The sequence below is a fragment of the Microchirus variegatus genome (genome assembly GCF_963457635.1).
Source record: "Microchirus variegatus genome assembly, chromosome: 16".
NCBI classification, from domain to species: domain Eukaryota; kingdom Metazoa; phylum Chordata; class Actinopteri; order Pleuronectiformes; family Soleidae; genus Microchirus; species Microchirus variegatus.
The window spans coordinates 17,594,398-17,612,281 of record NC_139817.1 but is presented as its reverse complement, the minus strand read 5'-3'; the positions used below and the strand labels follow the sequence as shown (position 1 = coordinate 17,612,281).

The window sequence follows — 17,884 nt, the reverse complement described above, 5'->3', positions numbered from 1 at the left end:
AGGTGCCTGCACCGCAATGCATTTAGGGCCTCAACTCTAGTAGAACTAGAGTTCAGGCCTAAATGCATTGCGGAGCAAGCACATCTTATAATCCTTCGCGCTTTTTCCGCTTGATTTTCCTCTTCCGCCAAAAGTTTGCCGCGTAACTCGTCCCGCAGCTTTGAGAAAACCCTGACACAAGTTATATCAAAACGTGCGGTTTGATCGGGAATCGTGTGCTATGACTTTTATAAGGGTTTCGCGTAACCATGGCGACAAAAATCGCGAAAAACCCTTAACGAGTTCCACATAGACATGAATGGGAAACGGACGGAACAAGTCGACAAACCAAGCCCGCTTTGGAGCCTCATAGTGTCGTCATACTTACCTAATTGCGCAGAGAGTTCCGGTCAACGTCCCCATCGACTGCCATGTTAAAAATTTGGATTTGGACTTTTTGAAAAGTCAAGTTCAGGACATTTTAAAACTGTCATTACTCGGTCAATTCCCACCCCTTTCTCACAACATTCCATGTGGACGCTGCTCAGAGTCTTGTGACGCTCACAAACCAAGAATTTTAGCTCTATCATCTACCGTTCATGAGATATGACAACTTTAAAAGGGCCTGTTTTCTCTGTTGTCTGGGGTTTTCGACAGAGACACAGGTGCGTGTGTGCGTGAGGTAAGGAGGAGGAGGAGGGGGAGGGGCTTGTCAGTAAAATGTACTTCTCCACCACAAACTTTGACACTCAACTCCTCCCACAGTTTTGTGAAAACCCCCACACATCCTATATCAAAACGTGCGGTTGGATCGGGAATAGCCGGCTATGTCTTTTCTAAGCGTTTCGAGTAACCATGGCAACAAAAATCCCAAAAAACTGTGCAATCGTTTCCACATACACATACATGGGAAACGGTCAACAACATGATCAGGACCCAGTCCACTTTAGAACCTCACAGTGTCGTAATACTTTAACGTAGAGACCTCAAACTTTATATGTAACACCAGAGACCCGTCCTGAACATGTCTGCAGAAGATGACCTCACAACAGGAAATGGAACGCACGGAACAGGAAGTTAAATGTAACTTTGCCATACATTGGCCGATTTGCATGAAACATCATATGTGAGACAAGGGACCCGTCCTGAACATGTTTAGGGACACGCCCTTGACCCAACAGGAAGTGCCCACATATTTGCTGTACAACTTTACCAGCAAAGGTCCTGCACGCGGTGACACATGCCGGAAGCTGCAGGCACCATCAAAATTACGCCGGCGGAATTTTCTAGTTATTTGTGTTATTGTGTGGCTGCTGTTGTTTCTCCCCACTCTGACTGCAGGGGGCGTGGTTAACCTCATTCCTCCTGGACGCCGGTGATTGTCTACATCTGTGCGGCTCCGCCTCACCTGCTCCAGTTGAGCAATCAACTGGGCTTAAAAGCGGAGCCTTTCCTCGTCACCGGCGTCAGATCGTTTTCTCACGTACATGGTAACAGACATGCTTTTCGCTCTCTCGCTGAAACTTACCTGCTCTGGATATTCACCTGCCTGTCGTCGCTCCAGGTTGCCACGTCTCCTGCCGCTCCAAAAACTCACTGGTTGTTTCCTGTTTCCCTACGCTCCTGGGATCCTCGTCTCGGAACTCGTGAGTTTGTTCCTCGCTGGAACACTGCCATCCTGCCGAGCCACCCCCGCAATAGCTGCAAGGACATGTTTCCTCCTGTCTCTTTGTCTATCCCCTATCGCTTCCTTATTTTTGGAAGTCGCTTTTTTTTGTTAGTTTTGTAAATAAATACTTTTTGTTTTGAAATTTACTTATGTCTCCGTCTGCTTCCGGGTCCAACCGTTAACTAAATCCTGACAGTAACAGTGTGTTTACATACTATGTGACTGGGGTTTACAATGCCCTACAATTAAGTTTATGACGGATGTCTGCAGATTTTATCTGAGCATTGCCTGCTCAGATGGATCATCGGTTGACCATAAAGTGGATGTTTAGGTTTGGCATTTGTCCTGGCATTTGTCCTCTGATGTGCTCCCTAAGGGAGACTGGAGGTTGACTAGCTAACCGAGGGCATAGGATGATGTAGGAGGAGGAGCAGGTAACCTTTATTAAGTGTGGTTTTGCTCAATGAGAGTTAGAGCTTTTTGGGAATCTGGCCGATGCTCTCCCAGGTGATCTGCAGTGATCATGTTTAGTTTACTCCAGGGCTGAAGATGATGCTTACTTCAGGGCTAATCCCCTTCACTTTATCTCCAGCAGTGACAAACAACTCACACAGAGGCTCCACTTTGTGCTTGAGAAAGCGACTGTTTTATTTCACCCAAAATCAGTGTCCACTGTGACTGTGTTCTAAACTCTTACAGTGCCTCCTGCTGACCAGTCTCTCGCTGTCGCTCCATTCACCGTCTCACTCGTACACACACACAACAACAACTCTCTCGACCACACACAACTCACGCTCGCACATACGCACTGCTCCACCACCTTAACGGAGCCACGCTACACTTGGCCCTAATACGCCGTCATAAAAAGATGCCAAATCGTGCCAGAATAATATTCCAGTCCGGCCATACTTCTTCTTTGGTTTGTTTTGCAGGCCCACTGATAGTTCTAGTACAGTTCGAGAAATGAACCCTTACTCAAAACCAATTGGCTCAAGTAGTTCAATGGTGGTCCATGTACGACCAAGGTACGTTTGTTCCGTTTGTTTTCCGGGTACATTTGACAAAGGAAGAAACCGGAACCGGGTTGTTTTTTCGTTTTTGGCCAAAAAAACAAAAACGGAAATTCAGTTCGTTTTTTTCGTTTCACTGGTCTTACTGACAAACAGATATACCACCCAATATTTCCTTTTCGTTGGTGGGTGGGTCTTCTGTGCCCACTTGCTTCTGATTGGCTATGTTTGTGCTGTACTCTTCAAAATAAAAGTACTACCTCTTTGCCTTCAGTGCAATGTCAACAGATAGATAGATAGATAGATAGATAGATAGATAGATAGATAGATAGATAGATAGATAGATAGATAGATAGATAGATAGATATTATTATTATGCTTTTATTGTTCTCTCTCGCTCTCTTTCAATTCATTGAAGTAATCTGTATTGTTGTGACTGTAATTATTGATCTGATGTCATCTATATTGTCTGTTGTCCCAGTCGTGTGTAATCATGCTGATATCTGTTTGATGTTACTGATACTGTTGAATAGAGCTACTCACCTGCAGACTTTGGATGTGTGGTCCATCCATTCATCCATTATCTACCGCTTTATCCTCCACCGGAGGGTCGCAGGGGGTGCTGTGCCTATCTCAGCTGACATAGGGCGATAGGCGGGGTACACCCTGGACAGTTCGCCAGTCCATCACAGGGCTGGATGTGTGGTCATTAATACTAAATGGTTGATTGATTTTCAAATCATCTGTCATCTGGTGTGTGGTTAAAAAGTAATGCAACAGAGTTGCACAGTAGATCTGTTTGGAACATCACATTCAGATAGTATATCAGAATTAAGCTCTGTAGCCTCCATCAGCTGTGATCATGTGGAGCCAAAACTCACATTCTGTCATTCTGCATACAGGTTAGAGATTAATTCTTCCTGATACAGTCTAATAAAAAAAAGAAACAGTTTCTACTGAAAAATTCAGTGAAGAAATTATATCTTGGCATGTATAAAATACAATTTAATATCTGTACATTTGCGTGTGGGTCAACATACAACTGACACACATTCAGTAACAGTTTAGAATTTATTTCTTACAGAAAATCACAAAACATAAAGAACACTGAGGCTAAGTTAAAATTGAACACAAACACATAACAGTTCTATTTGCAGGACATGTCAACATTAGTCATACAAATCGATTTCAGGGGAGGGACTTTCGTCTTGTAAACGGTCGTTGCCATTTGAAATGGTCGTCGCCATAATCCGAAAGGCCGAACTCAGCCGAACTCAACCGAACGGCTGAACTTGTGAATTGTGGGTAATCCGAACGGCCGAACTCATCCGAACGGTCGAACTCGAGTGAGTGGCTGGTTCCCTACTCTACTCCAAAGGACTATAGGTCATTATAACATGTTGGATGCTGGGGGAGCAATCTAATTCTTACAATGTTTCAACCTATTTCAAGATGGGGGATGATAAGTTGAGTACTAAGCTCAAAAGTTTTGGTGAGAAAAGTGAAGTTAACACTGATCTTACAGTGAAGCCAAATAAACCCATATTATAATTAGCAAGGGCAGAATGCAGACATAATCAACAAATTAACTAATGGCTAAGATAGAGTTATATCATTCACTGGGATATGAGAAATATATAAACAAACTTTTCACGTCTGTCTGCAGGCAAGTTTTTCCACATTTTCCCGACTACTGTGGGAACTTGTCCTCTCCAAGCTCTTTCATGACATCTGGCTGGAGAACATAATGCGAACATCACATGCGAGTTCGGCCGTTCAGATGAGTTCAGCTGAGTTCGGCCGTTCGGATTACCCACAATTCACAGGTTCGGCCGTTCGGATGAGTTCAGCTGAGTTTGGTCGTTCGGATTACTCACAACTCACGAGTTCGGCCGTTCGGATGAGTTCGGCTGAGTTCGGCCGTTCGGATTATATGGCGACGACCATTTAAAATGGCAATGACCGTTTACGAGACGGAAATCTGCCACGGGCAGAGGATTCTAGTTGTCGATGAGCCAGACCAAATATGGGTGGTCCTTATATTAAAAACGTAATCAAATCCCTGTTAACCTAATACAAATGACCGACTAATGTTATAAGCTATTAAAATCTCTATTATGCACAAATAATATTATTATCTGTGCATAATAGAGATTTTAATAGCTTGATTCTGATTTAAATATTTTGTTGTTGTAAAAACTTTTGTTGCATTGAAGAACGGACCTATTCGCGATCACTCTCCTTGGTTCTGATCAAAGAAAAGCGCTTTGGAATCTCCATTAGGCACCATACCTGGCTGTGCTTTAGCGCTTTGGCGTCACTCTGGCCTATAGACTGTAAAAGTGTTCTTATATTTCCCACATAGTTTACATAGAGGCCGACAATTCCATCATTCTGTTTTATAGGGATGGGAATTACACGAGATTTGGAATTGTGGAATATATTGTACACTGTACTACTTCATTTTAGGCTCAAAAACATGGCTGTAATGTCCAATATTTACCATCAAAGCAGCGATAATAAAATGAGGGGCAAAAAAAAGGAAAAACTCTCCACTGGCACGAATGTGTCGCCAGACAGTTAGGTGTCCACCAGAGGGCAGGATGTTGACTGGGTCAGATGCCGTCTTCATTCGTGTAGCGCATGGATGTAACTGGATAGAGCACCGCCCCCTCTGCCTTGAAGACAATTTTTGGCCACTGTGGGTACTGCAACAAAAAATTCCATGGAGCCCAAAAAGCAGTTTTCCCATTGACCACAATAGTAAAAGAGACGTGTGTAAAAGTGTCCACAGGACACCTCGAGACATGGACACAGGCTTTTATAGATCTTTATATTCTATATTTTTAATTCATGGAGTTTCATGTTTGAAAAACATTCCTAAAGGCCATAAAAAGCCCAGACAAATCTTATTTCTCAGAGTGACGTCACAGCTGTGTACGATCACAGCCAATCGCGGTCATGTGGGGTCTCGGGAACGGCGCTACTGTTAGTGAACCGAACGACATGAAAACTTTATGAGAAATGTGAATAAATGAAGACAATGAGGGGGTTTCGTTTACATTTTTAAAATATTATGACATAGCAGGTTTTAGTTGTTTATTCGGCGCTCATTAACATTTATTTTAAAACGTATTAACGAGCTGTTGTGAGGATTCATTGAGGAGAGGAGACTGACATGCTGCACTTTATCACTGTGTTCAGTCCCATACATCGTGACACTGACGACGGTGTGGAGTATGGAGCTGTGACCGACAAAAACAACATGATTCCTGTAACGCATATAAAGTAATAGTCACGGTCCTAACCCAAATAAACCATTTTTATTGATCGTTTTAATCTTTAACTCCGTCATTGTACTTTTCAGCTTACTATTGTAGCGTAGCTGAGTTCAGGAGCACGCCCCGCCCTTGTTATTACTCAGTTCAGAGCAGGAAGTGAAGGTGCTGTCAGGTGTGTGAGAGACATGTGTTGTGACTGCAGAGCCTGCTGGAATAAATCCTAGCCATGAGTGGCGAAAGAGAGAACACGTATCCACGTTACTTGAGAGTGTTACACTGGTGTCAGAATCGTGTTCGGACCTACGCCGTGGATATGTTTTTTTTCACTCTTTTTTTCGTGTGCGATCGGCCGGCCATGGACGAGGGCATAGATGTGAAGCGGGAGCCGGAGCAGGATGGCGTACCTGCGGAGGTGTGGAGGAGGACGTCGGGCCGCGGATGGTGGTTTGCCCCGGGAGTGAGTTCACCTGCGGTGGGTTCGTCTGCCAGTCGAGTCGTGCACGACAGGTCAGTACAGACGACGATGGCAGTGGTAGGAGACGCAGCGGACAAAATGGCGGCCCCGGTGAGTGCGTGGCCAGCGCCGCAGCAGTATGTCAAGATGGAGCCTCGGGAGAGGAGCCCCGCACGTGCGGTTGGTGGTGGAGACTTGAAGCGTGCGCCGGAGCCGTCGTTTTCTTCTCCCGCAGAAACTGCGGTACAGCCCGGTACAGATACAGCTCCCGATGTACAACGGAAAGACTGACTGGGAGGCTTATAGAGCCCAGTTTGAGCTGATTGTGTGGAGGATGTAGTGGTCGCCGTCGGACATGGCGTTTATCCTGGCGTCGAAGTTGTCGGAGGATGCACCAATGTGCATGACTATGTTGAGCCCAGAGGAGAGGGGTGATTACGGAGAGCTGGTGGCCGCTTTGAGCCAGCGTTTTGGAGTGGATATTGGACCGTGGCAGGCTGAACTCAGCGGGAGGCACAGACGCACTGGTGAATCGCTTAATAAACTGAATGGTGACATCAAGACTAAGTGACCAAGACTTTGACACAGCGTGCATATGCTGACATGCCCCCACGAGTGAGGAGCCAGATGGCGCGGGACCGTTTTGTAGGGGCTCTTTCTGGCCCTCAGACGGGTTCTGGAAAGGATCCGGGCTACAGGCTTGAAGCTTCACCCTGATAAGTGCCATTTTATGAAGAGGGAGGTGTCGTTCTTGGGGCACAGGGTGACCAGGGAGGGGATCAGCACAATGGCTGACAAAGTAGGGGTGGTGCAGAACTGGCCTACACCTGCAAATCGGAGGCAGCTAAATAGCTTCATTGGGCTGGCCTCGTATTACAGGCGGTTCGTGCGGGGTTTTGCCACCATTGCAGCGCCCTTACACCAGTTATTGGAGAAGGACCGGTCCTATGGTTGGACTGAGGAGTGTCAGGCGGCTTTTCAACATCTGCAGTGCGCGCTGTGTGAGGCCCCAGTGCTGGCGCCGCCCAGCCCCTCGCTAGCTTTCGTCCTTGACACTGACGCGAGCAGTGAGGGGGTGGGGGGTGTACTTTCTCAGGTGTGGCCGGAGGGTGAGAGGGTAATTTCCTACTTTAGCAAGGCGTTTGAAAAGCCTGAGCGAAATAACTGCGTCACGCGGCGTGAGCTGTTGGCCGTGCTGCGGTCTGTGCGGAATTTTAGGTAATACCTTTGCGGGCTGCCTTTCGTGGTCCGGACCGACCATGCTGCGCTACAATGGCTGATGATGTTCCGGGAACCAGAGGGCCAGATCGCCAGGTGGTTGGAAGAACTGCAGGCGTACGATTTTGAGATCGAGCATCCACCGGGGACCCGGCACGCCAACGCTGCACAGAGGTGGGGTGTAATTGTTGTGAGCACGCAGAAGGCAAGGAGCTTGGATTGCAGGAGGAGAGGGAGGAGTTCAGGGCAGTAGACCGGGTGAGGGAGGTTTTCTGCGGGGAGTTGCAGACCATTGGGCCAGAGGAGTGGTGGCAAGAACAGGAGCAGGACTCTGACCTGCAGGCAGTGCTTCAGTGGGTGGAGGCTCAGGAGCGTCCACTGTGGGAGGATGTGGGGGAACTGTCCCGGAGCACCAAAGGGCTCTGGGCCAAGTTTGGGGAGTTGAGGGTGCGCCAGGGGTTGTTGCAGCGGGCCTGGGTTGCGCCAGGGGGAGGCGAGACATGGCAGTTGGTGGTTCCCCGGAGCAGGCAGAGGGCCATGCATGGTACCTTGGGGTCAGGGCTCTTTGGGGCCACCAGTAGCGGAGGCAGTAGCGTACGAGCTGGTCGAGGGCATGTTCTGTTGTTTCGGGGTGCCCGAATCGCTTCATAGCGACCAAGGCCGAAATTTTGAGTCCAGGCTGTTCTCTGTGATGTGCGAGTGCCTGGGTATTCATAAGACCCGCACCACGCCGTTGCACCCACAGAGCGACGGATTAGTCGAGAGATTTAACCGGACCCTTGGGGAGCAACTGGCTCTCCATGTGTCTGAGCATCAGCGGGACTGGGACAAGCACTTGCCGTTGGTGCTCATGGCGTGTATGTCAGCGGTTCAGGAGTCCACGGGGTGCTCCCCAGCCCTACTGATGCTCGGGAACAAGCTTCGCACTCCGGTTGTGATGGCGTTTGGCCAGCCGCCGGATTCTCCAGACGTTCCTCCTGGTCCAGAGTACACCAGGCGCCTCCAGGACCGCCTGGAAACAGCGCATCAGTTTGCTAGGGAGCAGATGCAGGTGGCTGAAAGGTGTCAGAAGCGAAACTACGACATCAGGTCGCCGGGGGAGTTGGTTTGGGTGTATGAGCCGAGACGCAAGAAGAGCCGCATCCCTAAGCTGAACAGTCACTGGCGGGGGCCCTGCGAGGTGCTAGCGAAGGTAGGTGAGGTAGTCTTCAGGGTGAGGTTGCCAGCACCTAGGAGGAGGAAAGTGGTGCTGCACCGAGACAGGTTGGCTCCGTACAGGGGTTCTGTGACTCCCAGTACGGAGAGCCCAGTTAGGCTTCCTGCTGCTGCAGGTGAGGAGGAGGCCCATGCAGTTGTAGCAGGGACACCAGGTCGGTCTGGGGTGGGAGAAGGATCGCAGGTCCCTGTGCCTGGAAGGGTGAGGGGAGCCCCGGGATATTTGGGCGATTATGAGTGGTCTCAAAAGATCTCAAAAGCGTACTCCCATCATGCCTTTTGCTGTTCATGTACGCGCCGAGCAAGACGATAACGCGGATGGCTAGTTCACATAGCCGAGAGACATTATGGTAGTGACACTACTGCGCATGCTCTATGGGCCCCATAACCCGGAAATAAATGCGGAAGTCAAAAACTTTTTTGGCATATGCGTTGGGTGAGCAGCTTCATAGGAATGAACGGAAGCGAAGGAGCAGTGCTCTTTCCAGTTCATATAATACATCCATGGTGTAGCGATTGTGTTGTGCCCCCCACCTACATCCTAAACATAAGCGCAAGCTCGTTCGCAGTGCACGCACACACACACGTGCGCGCTTGGACACGCACAGCCACTGGAGAGAACAGCTGTTGTCACCATGTAGGCTAACGTTTCAGGTGAGTGACACACACTCATCCTACAAACCAGCCTTTGAGCACCACAGACAGTGGCCGACGCTCCATATTTACCTTACTGACCCGCCCTCACCTATTCCATTCACAAAAAAGGGCCGGTGACTCGTCCTAATTATTCTCGACGAAATTAAAATATGTTATGAATTTTTTTTTTTTTTTTTAAGAAAAGTTTTGGGTGGGCCTGTTGAGATGCTACATAACGCCGTGCCTGAGACAGACAGACAGACAAACGCCGGCGAAAACATATACCTCCTGGCTGAGGTCAATAAGAGCATAATAATAATAATAATAACAATAATAATAATAATAATATCTATCTATCTATCTATCTATCTATCTATCTATCTATCTATCTATCTATCTATCTATCTATGTGTTGACAAAAAACCTCGACAAAAAACGACGCGGTTCCGGTTTCTGCCTTTGTCAAATGTACCCGAAAAACAAACGTGTACGTTTTTGATCGTTTGTTTTTTCATTGAAACCAATGAACGAGAAACAGAACGGCCCGATTTTGGAAGTTCCTTTTTTTGTTTTTCGTTTCTTAATTATCAATATCATGGCGGTGACACCAGAAGCGGAAGTGAGGCGTAAAAACTTCGAAATAAAAGCGCGCTAACTTATTTTCATACATTTTTTACCGCTGTCATTATACACCGGAAACATTAACTCACAACGCGAACACAAAAGCAGAAAACACGAAAACATTAACTCACAACACAAACACAAAAGCAGAAAACACGAAAACATTAACTCACAACACAAACACAAAAGCAGAAAACACGAAAACATTAACTCACAATGCGAACACAAAACAACAGTGTGATTTGTTTGACTGAATAGCTTAGGTTACATTAGATATATCTGAGCTGTCAAAGATGCTTGCACATGACAGCAGAGTTAGGCCAGAAGAACATGCAGATTTATGTCTGAGATGAGGGTGGATGATGATGATGATGATGATTCAGAGATGAAGTTCAAAAACGAGCACTGGTGGTGCAGTGACTGTGTGGTAAGTGAAGCCAGGTCTACTAAAGGGTGTTTGTTAAGAAGACCAAATGCCTCTTTACTTTTTCAACAGTCCTTATTTATTGATACACATCCTCATCCCTTCATGGAGGTATGGGTGGTTCTGAAATGAAAAAAATATATGATATAGATAAAACATATGGTGTATACAAGCCAAAAAGGTTGAAAAAATACCAGATGAAATGAACATCATTCATTAGATCTGTATCAATAACCTGGAAAATGATAGGCAAATATATGAGCAAACCAGGCACACAGTTAAATACTCAAAAACTGCCACCTATTGGTATCTTTCTTTCTTTCTTTCTGTTAAGCCGTGTCAGTCATGACGGTGGGTGATGGGGACCCTTTGGTGCTCTTTATTTAGGCAGGTTAAAAGTTTTCAACAATGTGCATTCACTTACTTAGTTAAAACAGTTATAGCCTACTTCTCCTTCTTCCAAACAACCAGCTGTTATAGCTTCATTTACCAAAAATAAATGTACTACAAACCGTTGTATAACGACAACGGTAAAAAAAAATGTATGAAAATAAGTTAGCGCGCTTTTATTTTGAAGTGTTTACGCCTCACTTCTGTTTCCGGTATCACCACCGTGATATTGATAATTAAGAAACGAAAAACAAAAAAAAGGAATTTGCAAAAAACAAAATCGGGCCGTTTATTTGAATTTGGTTTTCTCGTTTGTCGTTTTTTCGTTTTCAACCAAAAACGAGAAAAAAACAAAAAACGTGTTTTTTCGTTTTTGGTTCAAAACGAAAAAACGAAACAACCGTGGTGTTTCCGTTTCTCGTTCAATGGTTTCAATGAAAAAAAAAACGATCAAAACGTACACGGACCAACTCTACTAGGTTCAAAGGAATCTTGCCTTTGATAGAACAGACGCCCCATTAATTAATAGAGAGACAAAAACGTCCCAGCTGTGTCATTGCTGCAGTACACATTTACTCCTGAGGATGTCAGCAACATTTTTTAAAGGTCATTCGTGACTGCTTTATTGTTGTGTGATCAAGAGCAGCCTCCTTCTTATGACAACACGAAAAGTAGACGGATTCCTCCAAGTGCGTCGTCTTTAAAACGCTAACGTGTCTTTTGTGTTGATGCGCGGTTGACAAAATGGATGTAGTTTTCAACAGTACGGCGTTTGTCTTGGCATGCGAAGTATAGACGCTAGCTAATTAGCGCTGTTGTTGGCTGGACGTGTGGCTAAATTAGCGGTGCAGCTAACTGTCACCGGCTTGCTTTGTTCTGTGTAGAAGCGGCTTCTCTCTAAACTCATGAGTGTACCGCTGGTTGTTATACGCCTGGAGTTAGCCGACCAGTCTCCTTCTCCTCAGGGTTTTCAGTACTCGGCACGTAAGTTTCGTTAATCTTTAATCTATAATCTTTAAATGTGTATAGTATTGCTAGCCGTTTTAGCTAGTCTGGGTTCAATTCTTCCTGGTGGAACGGAGCACTTCCGTTATTATTATGATATTCTTCCCATCAACAGTTGTCATTTCAGATAATACGCAACTTCATTCTGCCCGTTTTTCCATTCCCCTGGAATAATAACTTAAATTAAATTGTTGATATCTGAAACTGGATTTATGAAGATTTATAATTTAGTTCCATATACACATTACTTACACGATTGTCAAATGACTCTCATGTCATTTGTTCTCTGAAGTTGTGGATACCTGAAGTCTTCATTTTGATTAGGAAAAAATAAATCAGTTATCTGTACATATATTATCAATATTCAGATGAGCTATTAAATATTGAAACTCCGCTCAGCAACTTTATTTATAGAGCACTTTAAGCAGCTATAGCTGGGACAAAGTGCTGTACATGTATACAATAAATAAAACATGACATACAAACATAGGAGACAAAATAAAACAATAACAATGTTAAAACAATAAAAATAATAAATCACTAAAACAAGAACAGTCTCATGCTGAGTCGTACGCAAAATAATAAAAATGGGTTCTAACAACTTTCCATATCTGTCTGCTTCTTCCTTTTCTCTATCTGACATCTATGGGTGAAAGATTTCAAACACAATTATGAGAGTTCTCTCCTTGAAGTCAGGGGAAGTCATCACATGATTGATAGCTAATTTGTAGTATTAGTGGTGGTTTGTGTACATATAATTGTTGATTCTCATTTATTTTTGATCTCCTTGTTTGTTGTCTGCTTGTGGGCAGTTGAAGTTCACGGTGTGTGTTCAAGTTCACACTACATCTCTGCTCTCTGCATAGTGTTGTTTTCAAAAACTTTGGCAAATCACCATCCTGTACTCTTTTCCTTTGTTGTTTGATTGTGCAGTTGAAGACATGTCAGAGGAGGAACTGCAGGATAAAGCTCTGGGTTTGGCTAAACACACTCTGAGTGGAAAGACAGAGCTGGAAAGAGCAGATGTACTGCACCAGCACATCGGCAGCAGAGCCATGGGGGACATGGTGATCGAAACATTTGTACCCAGCCCAGGTGAGACATGCATGTTGCATGATGTACAAAAACAAAGAAGCAGAAAAGGAACAACTTACAAATAATTTACAACATTTCTGCTGGGACCCAAAAAGCAGGAATGATGTTTTGATCGCTGATAGTTTTCATTTCTAACTCGGCAGCAAAAAAATGGTTGTTAGGAGAAAAAATTGAACCCCCCCCCCAAAAAAATAAACAAAAGTACCCCCAGAACAGTAATTGGTGAATAAATGACTAAAGTCTCACTCAACAAAAATAAAAGAAGAATCAATAACTCAATCAATGACAGTCAACTTCTCTCAACCTGTGAGCAGGTATCATCTCAGGCTCTGCGGAGCTCACACTGACAAACCGTCTCCTTAGCAGAGGAATATCATTCTTCTCTTCCAGACCGTCATACATGAAAATCAATTATAACCCCCACAGCTACCAAATTAACCCAAACATACAAATTATTGTTGATACATAATGTTAAACACTTTCATACCAAAAATAAACTCAATAAATATATTATTACTTTTATCAGCCCAACCTCCAGTCCTTAATAGTTGGCTCTTTCACCATTGTAATGTACAGTGCGCTGCCTTTGTGTCTGTCGCGGCTTGCCTTCAGGTCTTTGACAGTGCATCTTAACCTGGAAGCAACGCAGCTTGACACCGGTAAGTTATCGATCCAACACACTTGAATTGTCTCTCCCATCCGACTGACTTTGAGGGTTGCCATGAACACCAGGCTCCTAACTAGGTCTGGGTATCGCCACCAATTTCCGGAATCGTTTCGATTCCGATTCACAAGGTCTCAATTCCATTCGATCCACGATTCAATTAGATTCTGATTTAATTACGAATATTTCAGTTACAATACCACTCTACAATACAATACAATACAATACCACTACAAGATTCCTCACAACTGGCACATAGAGAATGTGTGTTTACACTAACAACAGAATCCATAGCGCCATTAATGTACTTTTTATTTTACATGACCAGCACACTTACTCATGTCACATTTAAGTGCTACATTTATTGCCAAGGTAGAATGCATCGTACATTCCATTGCCTGTATATAACAAAATACATGTAACTCTATTAAACTCTATATAATCTAGGATTAAAACTAACTGTTTTCACCACCGTCCCGGAAACGTCCCGAAAAACATTTTGAACCGTCCGGAATCGTCCCGAAAATCTTTTTTTACATTTTGAGTTGTTACTTACTGATAATATAATAAAATTACAATACATTATGTTGATAGTAAATAATATATTTATTTCCAGACTAGATTTGTTGTGTTGTAGATGACAAACAACACACTCAGTCACAGACCTTCCGGTCTACTGGACCTTCTGCCACTACTCCCATTTAGTGACTGCATTTAGTGGGTTATAGTCGTCACGAGAAGGGCCATGCATTGAGATTTGCATGAGGCTGTTTAGGGGTCAAAATTACTCAAAAATTACGTTTGAAAAAACACAAATATTTGAATATACAGTTAGGCCCATAAATATTTGGACATTGACACAGTTCTCTTTATTTTGGCTCTATGCACCACTACAATGGATTTGAAATGAAACGAACAAGATGTGCTCTAACGGTACACTTTCAGCTTTAATTTGAGGGGATTTACATCCAAATCAAGTGAACGGTGTAGGAATTACAACACTTTCTATATGTGCCTCCCACTTTTTAGGGGACCAAAAGTAATTGGACAAACTAAACAATCATAAATCAAACTTTCATTGTTAAATACTTGGTTACAAATCCTTTGCAGTCAATTCCAGCCTGAAGTCTGGAAGGCATAGACATCACCAGACACTGGGTTTCATCCCTGGTGATGCTCTATCAGGCCTCTACTGACAACGCTCTTCAGTTCCTGCTTGTTCTTGGGGCATTTTCCCTTCATTTTGGTCTCCAGCAAGTGAAATGCATGCTCAATCAGATTCAGGTCAGGTGATTGACTGATAACATTCCATATTTGATTAAAAAAAAACTCTTTGGTTGCTTTTGCAGTTTGCTTTGGGTCATTGTCCATCTGCACTATGAAGCGCCGTCCAATGAGTTCTGAAGCATTTGGCTGAATATGAGCAGATAATATTGTTGGAAACACTTCAGAATTCATCCTGCTGCATTTGTCAGCAGTTACATCATCAATAAACACAAGGGAACCAGTTCCATTGGCAGCCATACATGCCCACACCATGACACTACCACCACCATGCTTCACTGATGAGGTGGTATGTTGTGGATCATGAGCAGTTCCTTTCCTTCTCCACACTCTTCTCTTCCCATCACTGTGGTACAAGTTGATCTTGGTCTCATCTGTCCAGAAGATGTTCTTCCAGAATTATAACGGCTTTTTTAGGTGTTGTTTGGCAAATTCTAATCTTGTCTTCCTGTTTACGAGGCTCACCAATGGTTTCCATCTTGTGGTGAACCCTCTGTATTCACTCTGGTGAAGTCTTCTTTTGATTGTTGACTTTGAAACGCATACACCTACCTCCTGGAGAGGGTTTTTGATCTGGCCAACTGTTGTGAAGGGCTTTTTCTTCACCCGGGAAATAATTCTTCTGTCGTCCACCACAGTGGTTTTCTGTGGTCTTCCAGATCCTTTGGTGTTGCTGAGCTCACTAGTACATTCTTTCTTTTTAAGAATGTTCCAAACAGTTGATTTGGCCACACCTAATGTTTTTGCTATTTCTCTGATGGGTTTGTTTTGATTTTTCAGCCTAATGATGGCTTGCTTCACTGACAGTGACAGCTCTTTGGATCTCATATAGAAAGTTAACAGCAACATATTCAAAATGAAAATGTCACTCCTGAAATCCACTCCAGAACTTTAACCTGTGTCATTGAAGATGACATAATGAAGGAATAGCCCACAATTGTCCATGAAATAGCTTTTCAGTCAATTGTCCAATTACTTTTGGTCCCCTAAAAAGTTGGAAGCACATATAGAAAGTGTTGTAATTCCTACACCGTTCACTTGATTTGGATGTAAATACTCTCAAATTAAAGCTGAAAGTGTGCAGTTAAAGCACATCTTGTTAGTTTCATTTCAAATCCATTGTAGCGGTGTATAGAGCCGAAATAAAGAGAACTGTGCCGATGTCCAAATATTTATGGGCCTAACTGTATGTATTTGTGCATGATATCAATGACGCGCGGATCTGGTGTGCGCTGCATCCGCTGCGTCTGGGGGCTTTCAATCAGCCAGACTGTCAGGTGATGACAGCATGACGTCAATAACAGGACGAACTAATACAACCAGACATAACTACTTGTAGATGTAGTTTATTTAAGTTTAAACATATTTCACAACATATTACCTACACAAAAATAAGTAAATGAACTGATGACCAAAAGTGCAGATCTCGCTCGCTCTCTCTCTGCGCAAACTGGTTTACAGGGTTTCCCCCAGAAAACCTGCAAAGCCCTGTGGTACCTCTCGGGTCCACTGGCGGCCCACGGCGTTTAAAAAAAAAAAAAAAAAAAAATTTTGCGCAAAAGAGACTTTCCAGCGTTTAACAGGTGCTGTTCCATAGTGAACACGCTCTGTTTCGACCGCCGAATTATCGGTGCATCCCTAAATATAATATCTTTATTGACAAGAACGATGCCCGCCAGGCTTATAATACACTGGGGGAAACCCTGAAATGAACAACAAACAAATGCTGATCCAGAGTTTTGTGCAGCAATTTAAGGTCCCAAATATGACATGCTTCATTCAGTGATTGAAACAAACATGTCAACATTAATGAAATGTTTACATGCAGTGCGGGCGCGCAAAGCAGACAGCAGCGTCGCGGCTCGAGCGGCGCACAGTGAGAGAGCAACAGTCTCTGCGTCTCACTGAACGACACAAACATGAGCGCGCAGCCATTTACCTTTTCACATATTTCCCACTGACCGCGAACCTGTTCTGGTTCACAGAAAGTGTTGAAAACTTAAACAGATAAATTTAGTCAGTCAAAATTCTCTTTCGTCCCGTGGTCGTTCCGAGAGAGAATATTGATCGTCCCGATGACAATAAATTACGTCCCCGGGACGACGGGACGGTGTTAATTTTAATCCCTGATGTAACTAAATCTGAAAAGCTGTCCAGTACCTGAGAAAGACGGTAGAATTCTGAAAATATAAATACATTGCAGGGATTAAAATTAACACCGTCCCGTCGTCCCGGGGACGTAATTTATTGTCATCGGGACGATCAATATTCTCTCTCCGGACGACCACGGGACGAAAGAGAATTTTGACTGACTACATTTTTCTGTTTACGTTTTTAACACTTTCTGTGAACGCGGTCGGTGTGAAATAGGGTTCGCAGTCGGTGTGAAATACTTATGTGAAAAGGTAAATGACTGCGCGCTCATGTTTGTGTTGTTCAGTGAGACGCAGAAACTGCTCCTCTCTCACTGTGCGCCGATCGAGCCGCGGCGCACATGCAGTGCTTTGCGCGCCCGCACTGCATGTAAACTTTTCATAAATGTTGACATGTTTGTTTCAATCACTGAATGAAGCCCCGCCAGGCTTAGCGTTGCTTGTATATTTATTTAAAATAGATTTTTTTATACACCACGGCTTTTTCTATACGGGGGAACAAGAGCGCATGCGCCCCCATGTAATCAGCGCAGCGCACGCATGTCCAGGTGCCGATTGAAACCCAAGTCACACTATCAAGTGCGTCATTATTACGGTTACATCGTTCTTGTCAATAAAGATGTTATATTTAGGGATGCACCGATAATTCGGCGGTCGAAACAGAGCGAGTACACTGTGGAACATCACCTGTTAAAAGCTGGAAAGTCTCTGCGCAAAAGCGAAACTTGGCTGCGTTTAATTTTTTTTTTTACAAAAACGCCGTGGGCCGCCGGTGGACCCGAGAGG

At 44.3% G+C, this 17,884-nt stretch overlaps 1 protein-coding gene across 1 annotated transcript in view; it reads left to right on the top strand.

Moving 5' to 3' along the window:
- The first annotated feature begins 11,585 nt into the window (after window positions 1-11,585).
- The window catches only part of brap (BRCA1 associated protein), an 89,580-nt gene continuing 83,281 nt past the window's right edge, over window positions 11,586-17,884 (top strand). Inside the window, exons 1-2 of the mRNA XM_083902452.1 lie at window positions 11,586-11,881; window positions 12,836-12,997. Coding sequence (XP_083758578.1) covers window positions 11,803-11,881; window positions 12,836-12,997 — 241 coding nt within the window. The 5' untranslated portion in view covers window positions 11,586-11,802. The remainder of the gene's footprint in view (window positions 11,882-12,835; window positions 12,998-17,884) is intronic.